We start from the raw sequence: 25,318 nt of genomic DNA, 5'->3' as shown, positions 1-25,318 counted from the left end.
ATACACTGCAGCCTTCGGTTGAGGAATGCTGCTCAATATGGCTGCCATGCACTTAGGCAAAGCCAATGTGACCATTAGCCATCGAGCCGTCGGTGTAAACTACTTCAGAGCCCCGGAACCCATCAAGAATCGAGAGGAAGTGACAGCGGAGGGCCGCACATTTAATTGGGGATTGGACAACGGCTCAGTAGAGCTGCAGCGATATGCACTCCATTTGTGTTGCTCAGGTAACGGAGGGCATTGAGGTGCTGCCAGCACTTCTGCTTAAGCTGATGATGATGAGGGGCTAAGTCAATCAAGCGTCGAAAACCAGTCCTAGGAATTGATATGTCTCCACTACAGTGAGTGGATCGTCATAAAGATAAAGTGCGGGTTCCGGATGAACGGTATGATGCCGACAGAAGTGCATGACACACGACTTTGCGGCTGAAAACTGGAAGCCATGGACTAGAGCCCATGACTGCGCCTTGTGGATTGCTTCCTGGAGGCGCTGCTCAGCAACAACAGTACTGGAGCTGCAGTGCGAAATGCAGAAGATGACTGCATAGAGAGAAGGTGAGACGGAGGGCCCGACAGCTGCTGCTAGACTGTCAATGGCCAGTAAAAATAGACACACACTCAATACAGAGCCCTGCGGGACTCAATTCTCCTGGCTACGGGGGAACTATGGGAGGCACCAACTTTGACACAGAAAATATGAAGCAACAGGAAATTCCAGATAAAAATCTGGAGTGGGCCTCTGAGAACCCACTGGTATAATGTGGCAAGGATTTGATGTTGCCGGTCATGTCATACGCTTTTCATAAAAACACGGTATGAGCACTGGAGTCATGGTGCTCTCCCATCATTGTGATGGAAAGACACTATCGCACCAGATACGAATGAGGATGATGAGCAGATGTCACTCTTAGATGAGAGATGTTTAATCATCTGACTGGATCCTATCTGACCCAGAAGCAGTGTCGCGGCAATGTGCAAGGGAACTGAGGAGCTCCCACTCTGGAAATGGGGCGTTATAGGATTCACTGAGGCGTGTAATGAACAATAGCACTTTCCCTTCCAGCCGCCGTTTAACAGTTTGAAAGGCTGGGGGGAGACGCAGAGGCGCGAACATAGTGCGCAGCAATCGCGATTTCGTCTGTACATAACACGCCATATATGTTAACACCGGAAACATCTGTTGGGGTCTGGTACCCAAAAACACATATGATCCTTACCCAAACTTGATAAGGTGACGTATGGCACCCAACGATCGAGACGTCTCTCCCAACACTCCTGCTTCCGTCGTTTGATAAGTTGGCGAACGTTGGCACACAGTTGTTTAAAGGCTATGAGGTGCTGCAGGGAAGGGTGCTGCTTATGCCGCTGTACAGCTCAGCGATGCTCCTTAATTGCTTCAGCGACTTCCAGCGTCCACCAAGGGACTGCCTTTTGTTGGGAGGCACCCTACAGAATGAGTGATTGTGTTTTCTGCCGCAGAAAGGATTGTTGTAGTCATCTGCTCAACCATCACATCGATGTTCCCATGTGGCGGAGATTCAGTGGTGACAGAAATCATGAAATTTTCCAAGTCCACCTTGTTTAAAGCCCATCTGGGCAGGCATCGATGAGCCTGATGCCGGGGCAGTGACAGGAAGATGGGGAAGTGGTTACTTCCACACAGGTCATCATATGCTCTCCAGTGGATAGATGGGAGACGTGTGCTGCAAATTGATAAATCAATGGCCGAGTAACTACCATGAGCCACACTGTAACGTGTGGCAGTCCCTGTATTTAAGAGGCAGAGGTTGAGCGGAGGCAATAAAGTTTCAATATCTCTGCCTCGGCCAGTAAGCACTGTGTCACCCCACATGGGGTTATGGGCATTAAAATCTCAATGAAGTAAGAAAGGTTAGGGAGTTGATCAATTAGTGCAGCTAATACATTCAGAGGTACTGCACCATCTGGAGGAAGACAAACATTGCGGATAGTTATTTCCTTTGTCGTCATTCTGACAGCTACAGCTTCAAGAGAGGTTTGAAGGAGCACAGTTTCACTATAGACTGAGTTTAGGACATAAACCCAAACTCCACTTGACACTATTATAATCGCTACGGTTCCTTTAATATCCCTTATAGCCGCAGAGGGCATTGTCGGGAACCAGGTTTAGAGTAGGGCAATGCAGAAAGCATGTGTAAAGCTTAACAGTTGCCATAGCTCGGCCAGGCAGTGGAAAAAACAGCTGCAATTCCACTGAAGGATGACATCATCGTGAGACTGAGAAAGCATGGAACATTCAATGAGGCTGTTTACGCCTCAGGGTCACCTGCTACCACCGGCTTATTTCCTGAGCAGTCTATATCCACTGTGTCTGAGGGTCCAGCCAGATCTAGGTCCTCAGCGGACACCAGAATCTCCACATCTGCAGAAGCAGAGCTTGTAGGTTGCGGTGGTGTGGGTGCCACCGCAATTCCCTTGGTCTTGGGGATCTTCTTTTTGGATTTCTCTCATTGCTCCTTGGGTTTCCCTGGCTGGGAGGACTTCACTGATTCAGTCTCCAGGACTGAAGATAAGCGTGAAGCCCTACAACCAGCTGCTTTTGGGCTCTTCACCCACTGGCAAGTCTCATCCTTTCCACTAGCAGAGCAGAAACCTGCGAAGGGAGTGACCCCAAAGGACCCCTCCAAGCAAGAGGAGCCGAGGAAGACACACTTCTCTGGTGCAGAAGTGGGGACTGATATCCCCGATGGTTGGGGGGGGGGGGGGCATCTTGCTCCCCAAATAGGTGGTGCAGGAGCAACAGGGAGGAAAATGCCCACCATCAAGAGGGCAGTTGTAGTCTTCCGGCTCTGAGAGGTGACCTGGGTTGGCAGAGCTGATGGGGCTAGTACTGTTGTTGCAGCAACGTAAGACGATGTCACACGTACAGGATGTAGGCGTTCAATTTTTCTCTTAGCCTCAGTGTAGAGGTCAGTCAGTCCAGGGTCTTTTACTCCACTATTTCGCTTTCTTTCTGGAGAATCCTGCAGTCAGGTGAGCAAGCGAATGGTGCTCTCCACAGATGACACAGATGGGAGGTCGGGCACATGGAGTATTGGTACGTGATGGACGTCCGCTATCTCGACATGCAACGAAGGAAGTACAGCGTGAAGACATATGGCTGAACTTCCAGCATTTAAAGCACCACATTGGGGGAGGGATACAGGGCTTTACATCACAGCAGTAGACCCTCAAACTTTACCTTCTCGGGTAATGTATCATCCTCAAAGGCCAAGATGAAGGCACCGGTGGCAACCTGGTTATCCCTCGGACCCTGGTGGACACGCCGAACGAAATGTATACCTCGCCGTTCTAAACTGGCACGCAGCTCATCGTCAGACTGCATATGAAGGTCCCTGTGAAATATGATTCCCTGAACCATATATCTGCTCTTATGGGGTGCAATGGTTACAGAAACATCCCCCAGCTTGTCACAAACGAGTAATGCCCGTCACTAGGCAGAGGATGCTGTTTTGATCAAGACTAACCCAGATCTCATTCTGGACAAGCCCTCCAGCTCCCTAAACTTGTCCTCTAAATGCTCAACAAAAAACTGAGGCTTCATCATCATGAACGATTCCCCATCAGCTCTCGAACATGCAAGGTACCGGGGTGAGTAAGAGCGCTGCCATCCTTAGCCTGACATTCCTCCCATGGTGTGGCCAGGGAGGGGAATGATTTGGGGTTGTACTTCTGTGCGTTCAACTAAGCCCGTGAATGCTTAGAGACTGCTGGTGTTTCACCACCAGTACGAGATGATGTACTATGCTTCAACACGTGTCATCTGCCCTGATGCCACCCACTCCGACCAGGGGCCCTCCCCATGGACACCACCCAGCCACAGCTAAGGCCAACTGGCTGGATGGCCATTGCCGGTAGTCACAATGCCCTTGGGTGACGGGCATCTCCTCCTCGGCATACATGGGGAGTTCATGGGGCAGCCATCAGCAGAACGATCCCTGTGTGGTCAGGGGGCTACAACCAACAGGGTACATGGTGGCCCCAACCACAATGGACTGGCTACCGTTCTGGATATCATGTGCAACCAAGCAAACAAGTCCATTATGATTGTCAGCATAGAAAACGATACTGCACAGTTGATGGAAAAATACACACCCAGGTGGGTGACCTCACCAAACAGTTGGAGAATGAGCAGAAGTGCAGATCCACATCGAAGGATGCGATAGGTCTCAGCGCGTTATGGACACAATGCACCACGTAAGGCGCCCCTCTCCAATTGGCTTGCTCTTAAGGAAATTTTTGAAAAATGGCCATCAAACATTACAGGGGAGCATCACATAAAGGCCACAATGTGAGAGACTCCTTTTAGTTGCCTCTTACAACAGGGAGGAATACCTCGGGTCTATTCTAACCCCCGGACCTGCAGGGGATAATGAAAATGGCACTTAACTTATGGACAAAGCTTTTCTCTCATTCTAGGAGAGGATTTAGTACTATTACTGGAGCCAGGACAGTGGTCTTTCTGACCAGAACTTGTTAAAATGATTTTTCTTCATGATACAGATACTAATCCCAACAGAATGATTCCCTGGGTGGGTATTCGTTCTGTGGCTGATGATTATTTACCTTTGTAAGTAGTGAAAGTTTTTGCTTTGCAGGCCACTGTGGTACCATCTTCGAGTTGAATAGGTTTCTTCAGTAGAGACTAATGTGGAGAGCTGTGTCAAACCAGTCTTCAGACTAGAAACCAACATTTACATGTATACTTTGAAGAGGCCAGGTGACAAAGATACCAGCTGGGTTACATCACAGTGAGACAGAAATTCTGAAATCATATATTGGTTTGTAAAGCATACCCATGAGCTGATACAGATTGATCATAATTTAGTAAGACTTAACAGGAGGAATCTAAATACAAGGAAGTATTATACGGAATTATTGAGAATGTTTGCATCTTAAGTTCTCTAAGACCACATGTATTGAATATGACAATAGGCAGGGAAGTCAAAATGAAACACAGCTCTGAACCAGTAATTGGGCAGACAAGCATTTAAATTATGTGATCGAAGTTTCTCACGATGACATCCTTCTATAAGTCATTCTCTATTTACTTGCATCAAACCAGGGAAAATCTCTAGCTTTCAGCAAAATCCTCCATCCCTGGGAACAAATGAATGTCTTGGCTGCTGATGTTGTGATCATTTATAGCCCATCTAGGATAGAGGATTGATGGGGTGAAACTGACCAAACTGCGAGGTCAAAAGTCCCTCCATCCCATACGTGTCAAACCAGGAAGAGACCTCGGTGAGGAAGGGTACAGAAGACTGAGGAACCCTACAGTAGTAATCAGTAAAACCACCAGACTGAAGTCAGCAGAAGTAAAATAGTTACAGCCTATAGATCACTTGATTGGTCAACATATGTCAAGGTGCCAGAGATTATGTCCATACCTATACTCTAGAAATGTGAGCAGTAAAGTGGATTTCTCTGCATCTTCACAGTATTAAGAGCTTGTTTCCAAGCACCAACATTATAGCCACTGTCCCAGTTGAGCTGGTTATTGCACTTTATAATATCTACTGCTTCTGTAATGAAATCAGTTATTTAGAATCTTGGGACAAGATAACAGTGTCATAAAACATTATTCTGAGTTTGTGAGACTAGGGACTGCTGATTTCCAAAGTCCTCAATTTTTAATGTGCCTTTGGCATTCTGCACATCGGCTGATAAAGGTACAGGTGTACTGACCTATGTAGTTGCTCCTGCACTCAGAAGGAATCTTATAAACTCCAGGACCTTAAGACTAAGATAGTAGTTAGCTTGGCACAGCATCCACTTTATCTTCTTGCATTCCTGAAAATGGGTCTCATGCCTCTCTTTCCCATTACCCTATGTTTTGCAAGACGTAGCACCACAGAAAGAAAGACGTACAATGAGATTGTTCAAAATTTCCACATTTTTGTTTCTTGAAGAGCACTAACTTTGTATTTATAACCCCTTCGTTATTCTTTCAGAACATGTACAGTCGTGGACAAAACGAGCAAGACCCCTCGCCTTCTCGTTATGCTGATCCTCACAGCTTTAAAGTCTACTACACAGCATAACAGGCAAGGCGACGAAGTGCTACCAACACACTATGCACAAGTGTGAAATTTGTCAGACTGTTTTCAATCATGTGTAAAACTATATTAATGCCGATTAGTGTGTTAAACACAACACGAAAATATAAGATATAAATGAAAGAAGAAACTCTAATTAGTATGAACTGTACTAATAAAAATTTATTTCAACTTATCAATATAACATAACTGTTTTAGTAAGACAAAGTACCCCAGATCGTTACAAATTAGCAAAATATTATGCGCATTTGGCCACGAAACGGTCTGTGTCAACGTTCAGACCAGTCATACTGGATTACTGTTGCTGACCTACCATGAAAATGTGAAAACTTAGCAATGCGTGAAGATTCATAACGAAATTCAGCTAAAAATCATTCAGTGTCACACTTAAGTCAATTCAGTTACTGACTGAAGTGGAAAAAGTAGGCAGTAACAAGTATGAAATTCTACAAGAGTTTCATATTGACATCCGCAGGGCACCAGTACAGAATAAAGATAGCAATAAAATGTATTGGAGGCGCGGGAATTTCCTAAAATTGCTTTACTGATAGTCTATCTACCTCCATCAAGATTAAAACCGAAAACAAACCAGACCTCCCTTGCAGTAGCAAACACCTTTCACTACGCTAGCAGACAACCCAGGCAAACAACCCTCTATTATTACCCCAGACATGAATAAGCCTGCAATTTCGCAATGAAAATGGCAAAATGATCTGCAGTTTCTGTGGCATAGAGCTTTCTGGACTCAAAAACATGAATTTTCTACCTTTTGTGTCACCGCTTATGTGATAATCATTCGGGATGTTTATCGAAATAACAAAATACTGTTATTAGCGAGTAAATTTAGTAGGATAATTCTGCACCACCCCAGGAAATGAACGGTGACATACATGCCAAACGTATTCTACAATGTTTCGAATTCTCCATTAGACTCGTCACAGCCAGGAAACGTTCATTAGCCAAAGTGTTTCTTAAGCTAGGTAGCAATGGGAATGATCGCACTTCTAAAACGCGGTGGCATTAATACTGGGATCCGAATTACCGCGTGTATAGGCCAATGGATTTTATTTTCATTCCTGTAAACATGATTTTAATCGAAAGCGTAGCTACAATTAATATGCTGAGGTATCGACTGTAACGAACATTTGAATAAAGAGTAGGGGGAATTATTCATGTGGCCCTTATCTTCAGTAACTGTCGTAGGTATTTTCATTGTTAGGATTTCGTCACCTTAATCGGTAAAAATGGAACCCTACTAGTCTCACTTTCTTGACTGCTTATCTGTCTATCCAACCCTTAAAACCCGTTTAACTCAAGTACGGGTAGCGCACTTCCTGCGGTATATGGTCCCTTGGTGGTGTAAAAAAGTGAGCTATGTCAACGCAATCTAAAGATACGGCCGTTTATGTAAAGAAAATTTACGCGAAAGGTCAAAAAATGGCTCTAAGAACTATGCGACCAAACTTCTTAGGTCATCAGTTCCCTAGACCTAGAACTACTGAAACCTACCTAACCTAAGAACATGACACACATCCATGCCCGAAATAGGATTCCAACCTGCGACTGGAGCAGCCGTGAGGTTCGTGACTGAAGCACCTAGAACCGCTCGGTCACCGCACCCGGCGAAACCCTTTTCACCTCATGTATAATGATTATACTGTCTAGTAAGGATAAACTGTATTCGCCAGCAACTCAGATCGTTTGATCACGGAACTTTTACGAAGCTACATTCAAATTTTGTTCGAAGTCGTCTGTAATATCCACTTATAAACACCCTATGAACGTCGTATGCGATATCCACTCCTGAAGATGCTGGCAGATGCTGCAGTACTACAACAAGTAGTAAATAATTTATTGTTATTGTTCCATGCATGACACTTTATTTCAGTATCAATTTAATGTACCTAAGTGTTGTCTATGGCTGAAAAGAATGAACAAAAAATAAACAAACAGCAAATAACTTCGATGTTCAAATCAAATGTAACTCACATGTAGCATATGACAACATAATTTCGTTGTTACATCTACATGACTACATCTACAGGATTTCTTTGCAATCCAGACTTACGTGCCTGGCAGAGGGTTCATCGAACCACCTTCGGACTATTTCTCTACCATCCCACTCTTTAACAGAGTGCGGAAAAAAGGACCACTTAAATCTTTTCTTACGAATCCTGAATTACATTATTACTATGGTCATTTCTTCCTGTGTAAGTTCCCGAGGAAATAATGTTTTGGCATTCAGAACACATGTTGGTGATTTAAATTTCGTGCAAAGATCTCACAGCAACGAAAAACGCTTTTGTTTTAATGAATGTCACCCCAACTCGCTTATCAAATCTGGGACTCTCTCTTCCCTGTTTCGTGACATTATCGTGCTACCGTTCCTTGGACGTTTTTGGCGTGCACCGTCAATCACGTCTATCAAGGATCCCATACCACACGGGAATACTGTAGCATTGGACGGACAAACGTAGTATAGGCAGTGTTTTCACTAGACCTGTTGCGTATTCTTAGCGTGTGGCTAATAAAATGCAGTCTTTCGTTTGCCTTACCCACAAAAGTATGTTTGCAATCGTTCCAGTTTAAGTTTAAGTTTTACTGGCTACTGAGATGAATAGACAGTTCGATTTGTGTATTGTCATGTAACCAAAAGTTAATTATTTTTACTGGATGCAGCTTTTGTGTTTAATTATTCCTCATTCAACAGAGTACACTCCTTGTACACCTCACGTAACTGTTTCAAAGTATTAAATTGTTACTGATGTCACCAAGTTGCAGTGGTCATCTAAACTTGCCATTTTGAAACAAAAGAAAATATTATAGCGAAATATGGCAACTAAGAAGCGGATTATCCTAATAAACAAACACTTCCAGTTCAGGTCGTTGCAGTAGGTCTACTACACAGTTATTTAAATTAGGTGAAAAGTCCATTAGTAGATCGTTATCAGGAAAACCAGTCCTCATAATGCAAACTGCCACTACTAGAACAAAAGTTTCCAAATGTGTCAATGAGTAGTCGAGGAAAGTGGACGCATTCTGTCTACTGAATCGCAACGCACGCCACTTACGGGGGAACCCACCAAGTGTCATACCCCGATGTTGCTGAAGCTTCGCTCAGTGAAAGAGGGGACAAAAATATGCGAACACATATCTCTGCTAATCTGCAAACACTCGACTGCTTCTGAAAAAACGACGGTCAAAGTTTTAAATGCGCTGTTGCTATAGCGTAGATACCTTTTAGCAGCTGAGACACCATTTCAATTGAATCCTTACATGCTAAAAAGTCTAGTTTGTTTTCGTTTCTAATCTCGATGGAGACAGACAGACTATCAGTAAAGCAATTTTAAGAAATTCTCGCACCTCCAATACGTTTTTTGCTATCTTTTTTCTGTACCAGCACCCTGTGGATGTCAATATGTAACTCTTGTAGAATTTCATACTTGTTACTGCCTACTTTTTCTGCTTCAGTCAGTAACTGAATTGACTTGGGGGCTGAATGATTTTTAGCTGAATTTCATTATGAATCTTCACGCATTGCTAAATTTCCACACTTTCATGATAGGTCAGCAACGGTAATCCAGTATGACTGGTCTGAACGTTGACACAGACCATTTCGTGGCCAAATGCACATAATATTTTGCTAATTCGTAACGATCTGGGGTACTTTGTCTTACTAAAACAGTTGTGTTATATCGATAAGTTGAAATAAATTTTTATTAGTACAGTTCATACTAATTACCGTTTCTTATTTCATTTATATCTTTACGTGTTGTGCTTAACACACTAATCAGCACTGATGTAGTCTTACACATTATTGAAAACAGTCTGACAAAGTTCGGGTAGTTTTTCAATTTCACACCTGTGCGTAGTATGTCGGTAGCACATCGTCGCCTTGCCTGTTATGCTGTGTAGCAGACTTTAAAGCTGTGCGGATCAGCATAACAAAAAGGCGAGGGGGTCTCGCTCGTTTTGTCCACGACTGTACTTGAGATTAATCTATGAAATTAGACAGTTCTTCTTACAAAGAGGTGTAGTTCTATATACAGCATGTACAATCTGAGAACACTTTCAGTTATTTATTGCACAAGAACTAAACATTGCACAGATGTCATATATATTGCATTTTCAAGAGACACACTGAAAGTTTTTTAACAACCATGAGTGACCCGGCAGACGTCAACACAGTAATCGAATTCTTGCCATACCCGTCCCAGCATGACAGTTGACTGGTGTGTGTGGCAGTCGCTTCCTGTATTCTCTCCCGGAGCTCTCCTACATCAAGTGGTAGAGGTGGTACACACATCAGATCTTTAATGTGTCACCACAGAAAAAAAGTTAAACTGAGTGAGATCTGTTGATCGGGGAGGCCATTTCATGAAACAGCTCACTCTGCACCTGAAATCACCGTGTTTGTGACTAGTGCTGACTATTGGCAAATTAGCAAACTACGCTATGTTGGTATACATGAAAGAAAAACTTTCAGGGTTTCTCTTCAAAATGACATAAGTATGATATCTGTAAAATGTTTGTTTCTTGTGCAATAAATACTTGGAAGCTTTTCCAGACTTTATGTACACCCTGTATTTAAACAGGTTCTCCTTGTGACATAGTTGAAAACCGTTTGCTGAGATATAAATCAGTGTGTGTTGACTTGTGGCATACAGAGTAGCCAAGTCACCCCTCCAATTTTTGTTCATGGGTGTTCAGCTGTAAAGTGATGAACTTCTTCGGAGCTTCAGTGTCATGTTGCCACATTATACGAGTGGTGTTTGAGAAGTCCGTGCAAAAATAAAAACTACTTACGTGTTTGGGGTAAGCCTTTATTATTTTTTGACAGTCTACTTTTAGACTAATACACTTCATCCAATGCTGTTCTCATTTGGTGGGGGTGGTGGTGGGTGGTTTTGGGGAAGGAGACCAGACAGCGTGGTCATCGGTCTCATCGGATTAGGGAAGGATGGGGAAGGAAGTCGGCCGTGCCCTTTCAGAGGAACCATCCCGGCATTTGCCTGGAGTGATTTAGGGAAATCACGGAAAACCTAAATCAGGATGGCCGGACGCGGGATTGAACCGTCGTCCTTCCGAATGCGAGTCCAGTGTCTTACCACTGCGCCACCTCGCTCGGTTCTCATTTGGTGATCCCTTCCGAATAACAGGAATTGTCCAAGTCACAAAATAGCTATTAGTTGCTGCAATCACCTCCTTGTTTGAATAAAATCATTGTCCCGCCAGCCATTTCTTCAAATTGGGGAACAAATAGTAGTTCGAGGGAGCCAAGTCTGGAGAATAGGGGCGATGTCAAATGAGTTGGAATCCTATTTCCATTAATTTTGCGACCACAACTGCTGAGGTGTCATGATGGAGAAGGACTTTTTTGCAGTCCAATCGCCAGCATTTTTCTTGCAGCTCGGTTTTCAAATGGTCCAATAACAATGAATAATATGCACCTGTAATAGTTTTACCCTTTTCCAAATAGTCAATGAGGATTATCCCTTGCGAATCCCAAAAGACAGTCGCCATAATCTTTCAGGACGAAGGAATGGTCTTCGCCTTTTTTGGTGCAGATTCTCCCTTGGTAAGCCATTGTTTAGATTGTTGTTTGGTCTCTGGAGTAAAGTAATGTATCCATGTTTCATCCACAGTGACGAAATGATGCTGAAAGTCCTTCGGATTCTTCCTGAACAGCTGCAAACCATTCTTGCAACACTTCACACGATTTTGTTTTTGGTCAAGCTGAGCAATTGCAGAACCCATCTTGCAGATAGCTTTCTCATGTCCAAATTTTTTTATGCAAAATATTATGTACCTGTTCATTTGAGATGCCCACAGCACAAGCAATCTCAAACACCGTAACACTCCTGTCATCCATCACCATATCATGGATTTTATCAATGACTTCTGGAGTCTTAACCTCCACAGGGTGTCCAGAATGTTCAGCATCACGTGTGCCCATATGGCCACTCCAAAAATTTAGAAACCACTTATAAACTGTTCTAATCGAAGGTACAGAGTCACCGTAATGTTTATCAAACTTCTCTTTAGTCTCCTGAGGCATTTTGCCTTTCATAAAGTAATGTTTAATCACCACACAAAATTCTTCTTTGTCCGTTTTTTGACAATCCCTCGACTTCCTTCACTCACACGAATGCCAAACACAAAGAAATAGACAAGTATGGCTGAAACTTCGTGTGCGTTCTTTCCAAAGATGCTACTAACTTTAAAGATGACCTTGATATGTGCCGGTGGTGCCATCTCTCAGACTTTGCAAAGACTTTTCAAATGCCCCTCATTTGTGTGTCAATGTATTGACAAAAGAAAGACTAGTGAATTGGAGCCAAACTGCATCTGCATTCCACAAAATGCTGAATAAGGAAGTTGACTACTACTGGAGACACTGTAGAAACCATGGACATTCGGTCAGTCATTTCCTGAAATTTACCGCTGTATGTCAATGAACAGTTTTTAATACCCTGTTCACAGCAGCCAACTATGGGAGTTATTAGCCTTGTTAAGATAGTTCATTGCCTCTAGATGGGAGAACCAACATCACTGCCAACTGATCTCTAAGGAAACCATTCTTTGTGGATTTTTGGTAAGCCATACAGCATGGAGGGGCTAAATCTCTGAGGGTCTTCGCAACTTTCAGGTAGACTAGAATTCTTCTACAGCTCCATAGTTTTTCAGCTATGTGACAGTATAACCTGCCTTTTCCAAAGTAGCTGACTGTGAGCAAAATGATTTTCAATTCATCTGTGCTCTGTGTATATACTTCTCTTACAGGCAGCACCCAATGTTGTTGTGGGCAGTGCCCAACATTAGGCAAATGAGTATACATTGTTAGTCTGTTTGCCCTGATAGTTCTACAGTTAACGGAGATTCTTTTAGTTTGACTTCCAGACTCTGAATGACTTACAAAATTGATTAGAGCAGTTAAACTAGGTTTGAAATGTGGCTGTAATCTTATGAGGTTACGCAGCACTATTGATAAACCTATTTAGGGAAATTAGTATGAGAGAGCTGGTATTGGAGTGGTGTGTGTGTGTGGGGGGGGGGGGGGGGGGGGCAAGGCGGTGACACAAAGACAACTTCTAAATGTACAGTATGTAGCCATATTTAAAAATTTGCAATGTGAATGTAAAATGACTTGTGCCACATAATTATGAATTATCAGTACAAAATGATCCATGGGACATGAAACTAAATAACTACCATTTCCCTGTACTCAAATATGAGCCTCTTCCAAGATGTATTATTCTAGTCAATTAACAATAGGCAGAGCTCATTCTTGTTAAAGTTTTGTACAATAATTTAATACTTCTTTCAGTGAACTGCAATGATCATATGGCATGATTGGCCAGGAGACTCCATGCGAGGTTGTTCAGCCTCCTAGTGCAAATCCTTTTATTGACGCCACTTTGGTGACTTGTGTCGGTTATCATGGGGAGTGACGAATATTTCAGCAGTTACAGAGCAATGCTCAATACGAGTCATCCACTTTGACCAGTGACATAGGAAACATGCGACAAATGGCTTAAGAAGTATGTTGACTCTAATGTAATGTTATTGGCGATTTTTTCAAACGCGGTACGCCACAGATCAGTTTGTCACCATAACCAGGTTTTTGTAGTATCACACTCAATGTCTTCAACTCACAACCGAACTGTAGTAACCTTCCAATCTATCCTATACCTCAGGATAAGTTTCACAGAAATCCTTCACCACAACCAGTTTTTTGCTTCATATTTGTTTGCTAAGCCAAATAACAAAACTGTGAATATATGCATGAAAGAGTGACATGACAGCAGCCATTAATATTATGTCACTAGCCAAAGCCGACAATTCTTATCTGACATTCCTCTTGACCCTATTTCAGCTATTAGAGCACAAGATCTTAACCATATGATGAAATCAAGTACACTAATGCTTGACAACAATATTACAAAAGGTATAGAGTGCTACTCGCCATAAAAGTGTTGAGTCACAGACAAGCACAATGTAAAGACTGCTAAACATCCAAGTTTTCTTCACACAAAAAAGTCCTCCTTCCGTAAAACACACACACACACACACACACACACACACACACACACACACACACACACAGCAACTCTGTGCCACCTCCGTGTGGTGAGCAGCAATTTATCCTCCTCCTTGTTATTCTATTGTCTGGTAAGTTTATGCATTTTAGTCAACAAATGTCAATAATGAAGTCTAGGGTAGCCTACATGGATTTTTTAGCCTATCACAAGGCTGCTTTGTAGCCACCCACATTTATTACATATGAAATACAGAGGCAGTCAGAAGTGCAGGAACAACATGCATCTTAACCATGCAACAAAATTTTTTTAACTCGATGACAATGTATTAGATAAGCCACAAAATTTATAATTACCTATATTTGGTATAAACATCCTTATATTTCGTATAAACAATACTGTGGTGTTTGAACAATGTCTTGAATTGTTAAAAAATAACCGTCCTCAGACAGGCGAGGCACTATCTGAAGATACCCATGCAACCACAATAAAGAAACCAATAGCATGTCTTCATATTCAGCACTTATGTCTTCAAGAAGCAGTGCTTTTAGTGAGCCATAGTGAATAATATCATAATATAAAAATCCAAAACAATGTTGTCCAATACTTCCTGTGTAAGAATCTACACTAAGACTGTAGATGCACAAGTGTGAATTTAATACTTCGATTCCATAAAGCACATACTAACTACACCAGCAGCAAGCTATATCAAATCAGGCATAAGGTACTTAAGAGCCGGTGCAAAATTTACCCAGCTGTTTGATAGGGGGAGCAGGGGATGGCCTAGTTTGCATATTGATTTTTGGATTCGGTTGGCGCAATGTTCCAGTTACTGCCGTGACAGGTAACTGATGCAAGCTGCCTGTCCGGCTTCCACTGCCTAGTGGCAGGCCACCACGTGCCTCCAGAGCATCGTACTCGCGCCCATCATAATTTGCATCAAAGAATTTCTTGAACCATTGGAGGAACTCAAAATTGTCCTGAAATCTTCCTTTTATTAATTTATCTACTGGAATTACCTGAAAGAAAAATTTAACTGCACAAAGTATACATTTATAACTATATAATACCAGCTCAAAATTACACTGACAACAGGAAACTAACAATCCCGTACAGAATGGAAACAAAACTGATAAATACCAACGAAGCAGCACAAATATTTTTATCCTTCATTTGTAAGAAAGATTTTGCCCGAGACAGTCAGATTACAGTAAGTGCAACTCACATTCTGAAAGAATACTTTTGCAGCCTAAGACTAACAAAAAAGAAAAAGTTCATTTTAAATAATGCCTAAGAAATCCATGTCATCCTACTCCCATTGTATATGCAATGGATAAATACTTTCAATTGCTTCCTTTTATAAATTTTCCAAGCAATTTACAATCTCTTCTTTTGATATTCCATTTCTTGTATCTTTCCTTCATAATTACACACAAAAAATTAGAATAATCTTTCTGGTACCTTCATCATAAGCTCATATACCATTATGTCTTCATTAACTCACTTATGTTTGCTTTCTTCCTTGAGCCTTTCTGAAATTTCATATTTTGTCAGATCTATATAATAATTTTTTTGTCCAGTTCCTCTGAACATGCACAATTTATCCAAATGTATGCATAAATCAATGAAATCTTAGACACAAAACAAAGAAACAGTGAACACTGTTAAAATATAAAACATTTTGGATAGCATATCTGTAAGTAAATGTGTGTTATGCATAGTAACACATACAACAACCTTTGGTAAAATTAAAAGCACAGAAGGTTACATTAAGAGTGCAATGGGAATGTCACTGTTAAATGCAGGGAAGAGAGCAGATAGGTGGAAACAGTACATTGAGGGCCTCTATTGAGTGGGAGGACTTATCTGATATGATAAAAGAAGAAACAGGAGTCTACATGGAAGAGATGGGGGCTCCAGTAATTAGAACCAGAATTTAGAAGACTTAAAATCAAATAAGGCAGAAGGGATGGATAATATTAGATTGGAATTTCTAAAATCATTGGTGGTGGTGGTGAGGGAGCAATAAAACCATAATTCACATTGGCGTGTAGAATGTATGAGACTGGCAATAACCATCAAATCTTAAAAAAATCATCCACCCAATTCCCAAGACTGCAAGAGCAGACAAGTGCAACAATTATTCAACAATCTGCCTAACAGGTCATGCATCATCGCTGTGGGTGGGAAAAGGAGACGATAATTCAGACGAGCAGAACTACAAATGAGTGCAATGTAACTGGAAAGCGATTGCGCACACCTAACCTTCAATGGAGGGACTCCGGTCTCCACCAGGACACTGGTCACCGGGCTTTTCCTGAAAGATCCTGCCGCTAGGCGAACGCCACAGTAGTGCACTGGGTCAAGTGAACGCAACGCTGAGGGTGCTGCCGAACCATAAACCACACTCCCTTAGTCAAGGCGGGATTGAACAAGGGCTCTGTAGACCTGCAGCAGCGTAGAGTGATCTGCACCTCAGTTGGTGTTGCTCAGGCAGCAGAGGGCACTGATGTGCTGTCAGCACTTCTGCTTAAGCTGACGAAAGTGAGGAAGCCAAACCAATTGGGCTTCAAAAACCGGTCCTAAAAATCAGTATGTCACCCCTATGGTCATTGAATCGTCATTAAGGTAATGTTGTGGTTCCCAATGAATGGTATGACGCCGACAGAAGTGCATAACACACGACTTTGCAGGCTAAAACTGGAAACCGTGGGCTACAGCCCATGACTGCACCTTGTGGTGGCTCCCTTTAGGTGCCGCACAGCAACACCAGTACTGGTGGAGCAGTACGAAATACAGAAGTCGTCAGTATACAGAGAAGACAAGACGGATGGCCCTACAACTGCTGTGCACCATTAATGGCCACTAAAAATAGAGAGACACTTAATACAGAGCCCTGCGGGGCCCCATTCTCCTGAATATGAAACTATGGAAGGCACCAACTTTGACATGGAAAGTACGAAGCAACAGGAAATTGTTGATAAAAATCGGAGGGAGGGCCTCCGAGAGCCAACTCTCATAATGTGGCAAGGATATGATGTCTTCTGAAAACACTGTTCGGGTGGCAGACTCTTGGTACACAAGATTATCAGTGGTAGAGTGTCCTTGGCGTAAGCCGCACTGACATGGACCCAGTAGGCCACGTGACTCCACAACCCAACCCAACTGCCGACACACCATACGTTCCAGCAGCTAACAGAACGTTGGTGAGGCTGATGGGCCAATAGCTATCCACATCAAGCTGGTTTTTACCAGTTTTAAATACCGGAATGATGGCGCTGTCAAGCCATTTCTCTGGAAAGATGCCATCGTACCAGATCTGGTTGAAGATGATGAGATGTCGCTTATAGTCAGATGAAAGATGTTTAATCATCTGACCGTGGATCCGATCTGGCTCGGGAACTGTGTCGGGGCAATGTGCAACGGCACTGAAGAGCACCCACTCTGTAAATGGGGCGTTAAAAGGTTCGCCGTAGCGTGTAGTGAATGAGAGGACTTTTCTTTCCACCCGCCATTTGAGGGTGCGAAAGGCTGGGGGGCAGTTCTCCAATGCAGAAGCTCTAACATAGTGCTCAGGAATCACGATTGCGTCCGTAGATAACACGCCATTGATGTTAATGCCAGGGACACCTGTTGGGGTCTGGAACCCAGAAACACGTCTGATATTTGTCCAAACTTGGGAAAGTGACGATGGCACCCAATGGTGGAGACGTACCTCTCCCAACACTCCTGCTTCCGTCTTTTGATAAGCTGGTGAACGTGGGCACGGAGCCGCTTAAAAGCTATGAAGTGCTCCAGGGAAAAGTGCCACTTATGCTGCTGTAGAGCTCACCGACACTCCTTAATTGCCTCAGCGACTTCCGGTGACCACCACAGGACTGCCTTTTGCTGAGGGATTGCATTTTCCACTGCAGCAACGATTGTTGTAGTCACCTGCCCAACCATCACATCAATATTACCATGTGGGGGAGAGTCAATGGTGAAATATGTGGCGGCCCCGGGATTTAAGAGGCAGAGGTCAAATTGACACAGTAAAGTTTCGACATCTCTGCCTCAGCCAGCAAGCACGGTGTCACCCCAAAAGGGGTTATGACCATTAAAATCCCCCTAAAGTAGGAAATGTTTAGGGAGTTGGATCGATCAGTGCATCTTATACATTCAGGGGTACTGCACCATGTGAAGGAAGATATACATTGTAGACAGTTATTTCCTGCGTTGTCATTCCGGCAGCCACAGCTTCAAGAGGGGTTTGAAGGGGCACAGTTTCACTACAGATTGAGTTTAGGACAAACGCAAACTCCACCTTACACTCAATTATAGTCACTACGGTTCCTGTAATATCCCTTACAGCTGCAGAGGGCAGGGGTCTGCATTGCCAGGAACTAGGTTTCCTGGAGGGCAGTGCAGAGAGCAGGTGTAAAACTTAACAGTTGCCGTAGCTCAGCCAGGCGGTGGAAAAAAACTGCTGCAATTCCATGGAACATTCAATGAGGCAGTTTATGCCTCGGGGTCACCTGCTGCCACCGACTTATTGCCTCAGCAGTCTACATCCATTGTGTCTGAGGGTCTGGCGAGATCTAGGGCCCTCAGCGGACACCAGACTCTCCACCTTATCCCCAGACGCAGATCTTGTGATGTTGGGGGTGCCACTGCAATTTCCTTGGTCTTAGGGGTCTTCTTTCTAGACCTTTCTCGCTGCTCCTTGGGTTTCTCTGACTGGGAGGGCTTCACTGATTCAGTCTCTAGGACTGAGGATGATCGTGAAGCCCTATGACCAACTGCTTTTGGGCACTTCAGACACTGGCGGGCGTAATCTTTCCCATTAGCAGAAAACTGGGAAGGGAATGGCCCCTGGGACCCCTTCCTGGCCACAGGAGCCGAAGAAGACTTACAGTTCTTTGATGGTTGGGGAACAGTGCTCCCAAGGTAAGTGGTGCGGCAACATAAGGGGAGTAATGCCCCACACCATGAAGTGGGCAGGTGTAGCCTTCTTGCTCTGAGAACCGAGTATTCCACGATTTTCCTCTCTTTTTGTAAGAACCTGCAGTCTGGCGAGCAAGGTGGTTGGTTGGTTGGTTGGGGTTGAAGGGACCAAATAGCAAGGTCATCAGTCCCTTGTCTCAGATGTGGTACTTTCAGACAGTTTAACAAGTCAAGAGAGTCGGAACGATAAAACGGGAAAGTTTAAAAAATGTAAAAGTGCAGTAGTGTCGTCAATGGTAAAAATAAAATGAGGGAAGTCAGCAAGAGAGCAACCCCACGGCTATGTTAGAGGCAGTAAAGGCCCACCTCTGAAGCAGTAGAAGTAAGACCACCTGCTATTTAAAAGTGTTCAACCGCTAGAATGTAGAAGTGCGTTTGGTGGGAATAGGAGACTAACCAATTATAGAAAGTGATAAAAACAGAGTAAAAGGGAAAGAAAAGAGGATCTTGGCCAGGGAGGGGAGTCCAGAACCTCCAAACACAGCTTACAGTGGAAGACACCCCAACCCTCACCGCTCTGCCCCAACACCAGAGTGAGATTAAAAACCTTAAAACTGAGAATGAAAACCACTTTCATGGAGGAAACTGAGAACCAGTTCGACCATCTGGGAATCATCAGCCAACATTAAAGGTAAAGTGCAGGGAAGTCTGTATTTAGTACGCAGAGCCAAAAGAAGGGGGCATTCCACCAAAATGTGGGCTACTAACTGGAAGGCTCCACAACCACGAAGTGGTCAATAGCCAGAAGGCCACTCATTGAGTCCGTACATAACAAAACACAGTTGTGTTGGGACTGTTTAATAAAGGTAAGGGCTTGGGAGATTGCCATCAATTCCACAGTAAACACTCCACATGCAGGTGGCAGGAGATTTTCTGTGCCAACAGAGGACATGAAGGCATATCCTTCATGATCAGCAGATTTAGTGCCATCACTGTAAAAAACTACAGCATTCCAAAACTCCCATAAAATTCGGCGGAAGAAACAATGGAACACCATTGGGGGAATGGAATCTTTCGGACCTTGGCGGAGATCCATCTGAATTCAAGGCCGAGGAGTGAACCAAGGGAGTGTGTTGGGAAGGGAGCATTGGAGACAGGACAAAGAAGGAAGCTGAAAATCATGGCAAAGAGACGCAAGGCGGAGCCCAACCGGTAAACCCGCCCGAGGGTGGGAATCAAGTGGGTGATGTCCATGGTCTGGGAACAGGATAGAATAGGAAGGATGAGTGGGAGAGGAACGGACAGCGATTGCATACGAAACCAGAAGCTGGGACCGCCGAACAGAAAGGAAGGGGGGTGGGGGGAGTCCAGCTCCAACCAGGAGACTCAACAGGGCTAGTAGGGAAAGCACCAGTGGCCAAACGGATTCCATGATGGTGGATTGGATCCAGCAGTTGCAGTGTGGAAGGAGCAGACGACCATAAACTTGACAACCACAGTCCAAGCGAGACAGCACTAAATCCCGATAAAGGCGAAGGATTGAGAGGTCCGCACCCCAAGAAGTGTGGGCAAGGGAGCGAAGGACATTGAGTTTACAGAAACTTCCTACCTTCAGAAGTCTGATATGAGGCAGCCAAGTGAGCTTGTTGTTGAAAAAAAGACCCGAGAAACGAAACTGTGGGACCACAGGTAATCATTGTGCATCGAGATAGAGCTCCTGGTTCGGGTGGATCGTAGTAAGGCAACGGAAGTGGACCACCCATGATTTTAAAGGAGAGAACTGAAACCCGTTTGAGAGGGTCCATGCAGAGGCACACCGTATAGCTCCCTGGAGCTGCCGCTCTGCAGAGGCCATCGAAGAGGAACTAACCCAAATGCAGAAATCATCCAAATACAGAGCAGGGGCGACCAAAGGACCGACAGAGGCCACAAGTCCATCAATAGCAATGAGGAAAAGAAGTACACTCAATACCGAACCCTGTGGGATGCCATTCTCCTGGGTCCGTGGAGAACTAAAAACAGTACCAACCCGAACCCTGAATGACCGATGGAACAGGAACTGGTGGATAAACATCAGGAGTGGGCCCTGAAGACCCCACCGATGAAGTGTAAGTAAGATGTGATGGCGCCAAGCCGTGTCATAGGCCTTGCAAAGGTCGAAAAATACTGCAACCAAATGGTGGCGCTGGGCACATGCCTGCCAAACTGCGGATTCCAAGAGAAGTAAATGAAGAGGTGGAAAAGGGAAAACCCCAAGCCCAGAGAGAAGTTCTCCAACGCGGACCGCGATCGTATAACCCGACCGGGACCGACGTTCTGGGAGATGGACGACTGACCGAGGGAACAGGAGACGATAATTAGGATGTCCGGGCAAGCTACAAACATGTGCAGCATAAGTGGCCAGTAGATGTTGGCACCATAACTGCAGTGGAGGGACACCTGCCTCCACAAGTAAGCTGTTCACAGGGCTGGTCCGTAAAGCACCAGTGGCAAGTCGTATCCCACTGTGAAGGATTGGGTCCAGCACCCGCAACGCAGAAGGGGATGCTGAACCATAAGCCAGGCTCCCATAATCCAGACGGGACTGGATTAACGCCTGGTAGAGCCGTAAGAGGGTAGAGCGGTCGGCGCCCCAGCTGGTGTGGCTCAAGCATCGCAGAGCATTAAGATGCCGCCAAAACATCTATTTAAGCTGCCGAATATGTGGGAGCCAAGTCAACCGGGCATCAAAAACCACACCCAAAAACCGATGTGTCTCCACCACAGCAAGAAGTTTGCCGGCAAGGTAAAGCTGCGGCTCAGGGTGAACTGTTCGTCGCCGGCAGAAATGCATAACGCAGGTCTTGGCAGCCGAAAACTGGAAGCCATGCGCTACAGCCCAAGACTGCGCCTTGCAGATAGCATCCCTTGGCTGACGTTCAGCAGCTGCAATGCCAATGGAGCTCTAGTAGAGGCAGAAGTCATCAGCATACAAGGAAGCTGAGACAGACGTTCCCACTGCCGCAGCAAGCCCGTTAATTGCAATTAAAAACAGGCACGCTGAGGACTGATCCCTGTGGTACCCCGTTCTCCTGAACTCGGGAGGAACTATGGGAGGCCGCAACTTGCACGTGGAAAGTACAATGCGACAGAAAATTTCGTAGGAAAATCGGCAGTGGACCCTGAAGACCTCAACCATGAAGCGTAGAGAGGATGTGATGGTGCCATGTCTTATCGTACGCCTTCCGCATGTCAAAAAAGACGGCGACAAGGTGCTGACGGCGGGCAAAGGCCGTACGGATGGCTGACTCCAGGCTCACCAGATTGTCAGCGGCAGAGCGGCCTTTACGGAACCCACCCTGAGACGGAGCCAGAAGGCCCCGAGACTCTAGTACCCAACTCAACTGCCGGCTCACCATGTGATCTTTAATGGAGCGGAAGGCAGTGCAGGGACACTGACAGGGGTCCGATAGCCATAGAGGCGTCTAATCTTGGCCCAGACCTGCGATTGAGAGATGTGGAAGCCAATGGTGCAGACATACCGTTCCCAGCACTCCTGCTTGTGTTGGCAAATGATGCGGCGGGCCCGCGCATGGAGCCGTTTAAAGGCGATAAGGTTTTCTAAAGATGGATGCCACTTTTGACGCTGGAGCGCCCGCCTGCGATCTTTAATTGCCTCAGCGATCGCAGGCAACCACCAAGACACACTCCTCCGCAGAGGGGACCCAGAAGAACAGGAAATGGCAGATTCTGCAGCAGTACCAATGCCAGTGCTGACCAAGTGAACCACCGCATCAATGGCTTCATTAGAAAGAGGCGGAATAGCGGCCATGGAGGAGAACAAGTCCCAGTCAGCCTTATTCATAGCCCATCTGCAAGGGCGCCCAGAAGAGTGACGCTGTGGCAGTGACAGAACGATCGGAAAGTGGTCACTACCACACAGGTCGTCATGCACACTCCATCGGACAGACGGTAAGGGGCTAGGGCTGCAGATCAAAAGGTCAATGGCTGAGTACGTGCCATGCGCCACACTGAAATGTGTGAAGGCACCATCATTTAAAATGGAAACGTCGAGCTGTGTCAATATATGCTCAACAGTGGCACCTCGACCTGTTGCCACTGACCCACCCCACAGAGGGTTATGGGCGTTGAAGTCGCCCAGTAACAGGAAAGGTGGCGGCAATTGGGCTATCAGCGCAGCCAGGACATGCTGTGGGAAATTACCATCTGCTGGAAGATAAAGACTGCAGACAGTAACAGCCTGTGGCGTCCACACCTGGACAGTGACAGCCTCTAAAGGTGTTTGTAGAGGGACAGACTCGCTGTGAAGGGAGTGAAGGACATAGATGCAGACACCACCAGATACCCTTTCATAAGCGGCCCGGTTCCTATAATAACCCCGATAGCCTCGGAGGGCTGGGGTTCGCATTGCCGGAAACCAAGTTTCTTGAAGAGCAATGCAGAGGAAAGAATGAAGGCTGATAAGTTGTCGGAGCTCAGCAAGTTGGTGGAAGAAACCACTGCAGTTCCACTGGAGGATGATATTGTCCATGGCTGACAAAGGCGTGAAGGGACTGGGGAGGCAGATTACGCCGCTGGGTCACTTGCTGCCACTGGTTCAGTACCCGTGCGAGCGACATCCATTGCGTCCGAGGGTCCGGCGAGATCCAGGTCTTCAGCAGACGCCAGACTCTCAACCTCATCCTCAGACGCTGAACTTGTAGGAAGCTGTGGGATGGGTGCCACCGCAATGTTGAAATTCTTGGGAACCTTTTTCTTCTTCTGCGTCTCGCATTGTGCCTTTGGTGGTTCAGGCTGGGAGGGCTTCACTGGGTCAGTCTCAGGGACAGACGACGACCGTGATGCCCTACAACCTGCGACCGGTGGTTGTTTCAGCCACGCGCGGGTGTCCGCTTTTCTGCTGGTCGGAACTTGCGAGGGGAGGTCCCCAAGGGAACCCTTCCTGGCGAGAGGAGCCGAAGAAGTCTTACGTTTCTCCGGCTGGGAAGGGGGAACTGATGTCCCCGATTGTTGGGGGCGGGGGGGTGGGGGGGTTGCTCCTGAAGTAGATGGAGCAGGAGCAACAGGGAGTGAAGTGCCCCCACCATCAAGGGGGCAGGTGTGGTCCTTCGACTCAGAGCTGACTGGAAGTGATGCAGCTGATGGAACTGTTGCAGGAGTGACAGTGGCGGCATAAGAAGACTTCATGCGCACGGGATGAAGCCGTTCAAATTTCCACTTAGCCTCCGTGTAGGTCAGTCGGTCCAGGGTCTTTATTTCCATTATTTTCCTTTCCTTCTGCACAATCGGACAGTCCGGCGAGCAAGGGGAATGGTGCTCTCCGCAGTTGACACAGATGGGAGGCGGGGCACACTGAGCATCAGGATGGGATGGATGACCACAATCGCGACACATCAGGCTGGAAGCACAGCGTGAAGACATATGGCCGAACTTCCAACACTTGAAGCACCACATCGGGGGAGGGATATATGGCTTTACGTCACAACAGTAGACCATCACCTTGACCTTCTCAGGTAATGTGTCACCCTCGGAGGCCAAGATGAATGCACCGGTAGCAACTTGATGATCCCTCGGAACCCGGTGGACGCACCGGACGAAATGGACACCTCATCGCTTTAAGTTTGTGCACAGCTCATCATCGGACTGTAAAAGGAGATCCCTGTGGAAAATAATGCCCTGGACCATATTTAAGCTTTTATGGGGTGTGATAGTAACTGAAACATCCCCCAGCTTCTTACAAGTGAGCAAGGCCCGTGACTGCGCAGAGGATGCTGTTTTTATCAAGACTGAACCGGACCGCATTTTGGACAAGCCCTCCACCTCCCCGAACTTGTCCTCTAAATGCTCTACAAGGAACTGAGGCTTCACAGATACAAAGGATTCACCATCAGCTCTGGTACAGACAAGATACCGGAGCAAATACGTTTCACTGTCATTCATAGCCTTTCGTTCCTCCCATGGTGTGGCCAGGGAGGGGAACGATTTGGGGTCATACACATTAGCTTTAAAATGAGCCCTCGAACGCTTAGAGACTGCTGGTGGCTGGCCACCAGCAAAGAGATGATTTGCCATGCTTCACTGTGTGTCATCCACCCTGATGCCACCTACTCCAACCAAGGGCCCTCCTCACAGGTGCCACCCAGCCACAGAAGGGCAACCTGGGAGGATGGCCATTGCCAGGAGTCCTGATGCTCCAGGGAGATGGGCATCTACTCCTTGGCATACATGGGGAGTAAATGGCGCAGGCATCAGTAGAGC

The 25,318-nt window shown here is 45.5% G+C and overlaps 1 protein-coding gene across 2 annotated transcripts in view; it reads right to left on the bottom strand.

Moving 5' to 3' along the window:
* LOC126262347 (microtubule-associated protein RP/EB family member 1) overlaps positions 1 to 25,318 on the bottom strand; it is a 60,648-nt gene that overhangs the window by 24,712 nt on the left and 10,618 nt on the right. The window contains exon 4 of one of the 2 annotated variants that reach the window (XM_049958920.1): positions 14,889 to 15,156. The exons of the other annotated variant lie outside the window; for it this stretch is intronic. Coding sequence (XP_049814877.1) covers positions 14,889 to 15,156 — 268 coding nt within the window. The remainder of the gene's footprint in view (positions 1 to 14,888; positions 15,157 to 25,318) is intronic. 2 annotated transcript variants of the gene reach the window in all.

The sequence above is a fragment of the Schistocerca nitens genome, chromosome 6 (assembly GCF_023898315.1).
Source record: "Schistocerca nitens isolate TAMUIC-IGC-003100 chromosome 6, iqSchNite1.1, whole genome shotgun sequence".
NCBI classification, from domain to species: domain Eukaryota; kingdom Metazoa; phylum Arthropoda; class Insecta; order Orthoptera; family Acrididae; genus Schistocerca; species Schistocerca nitens.
Note: the sequence above shows the minus strand (reverse complement) of the source record. Positions and strands in the feature narration are given on the sequence as shown.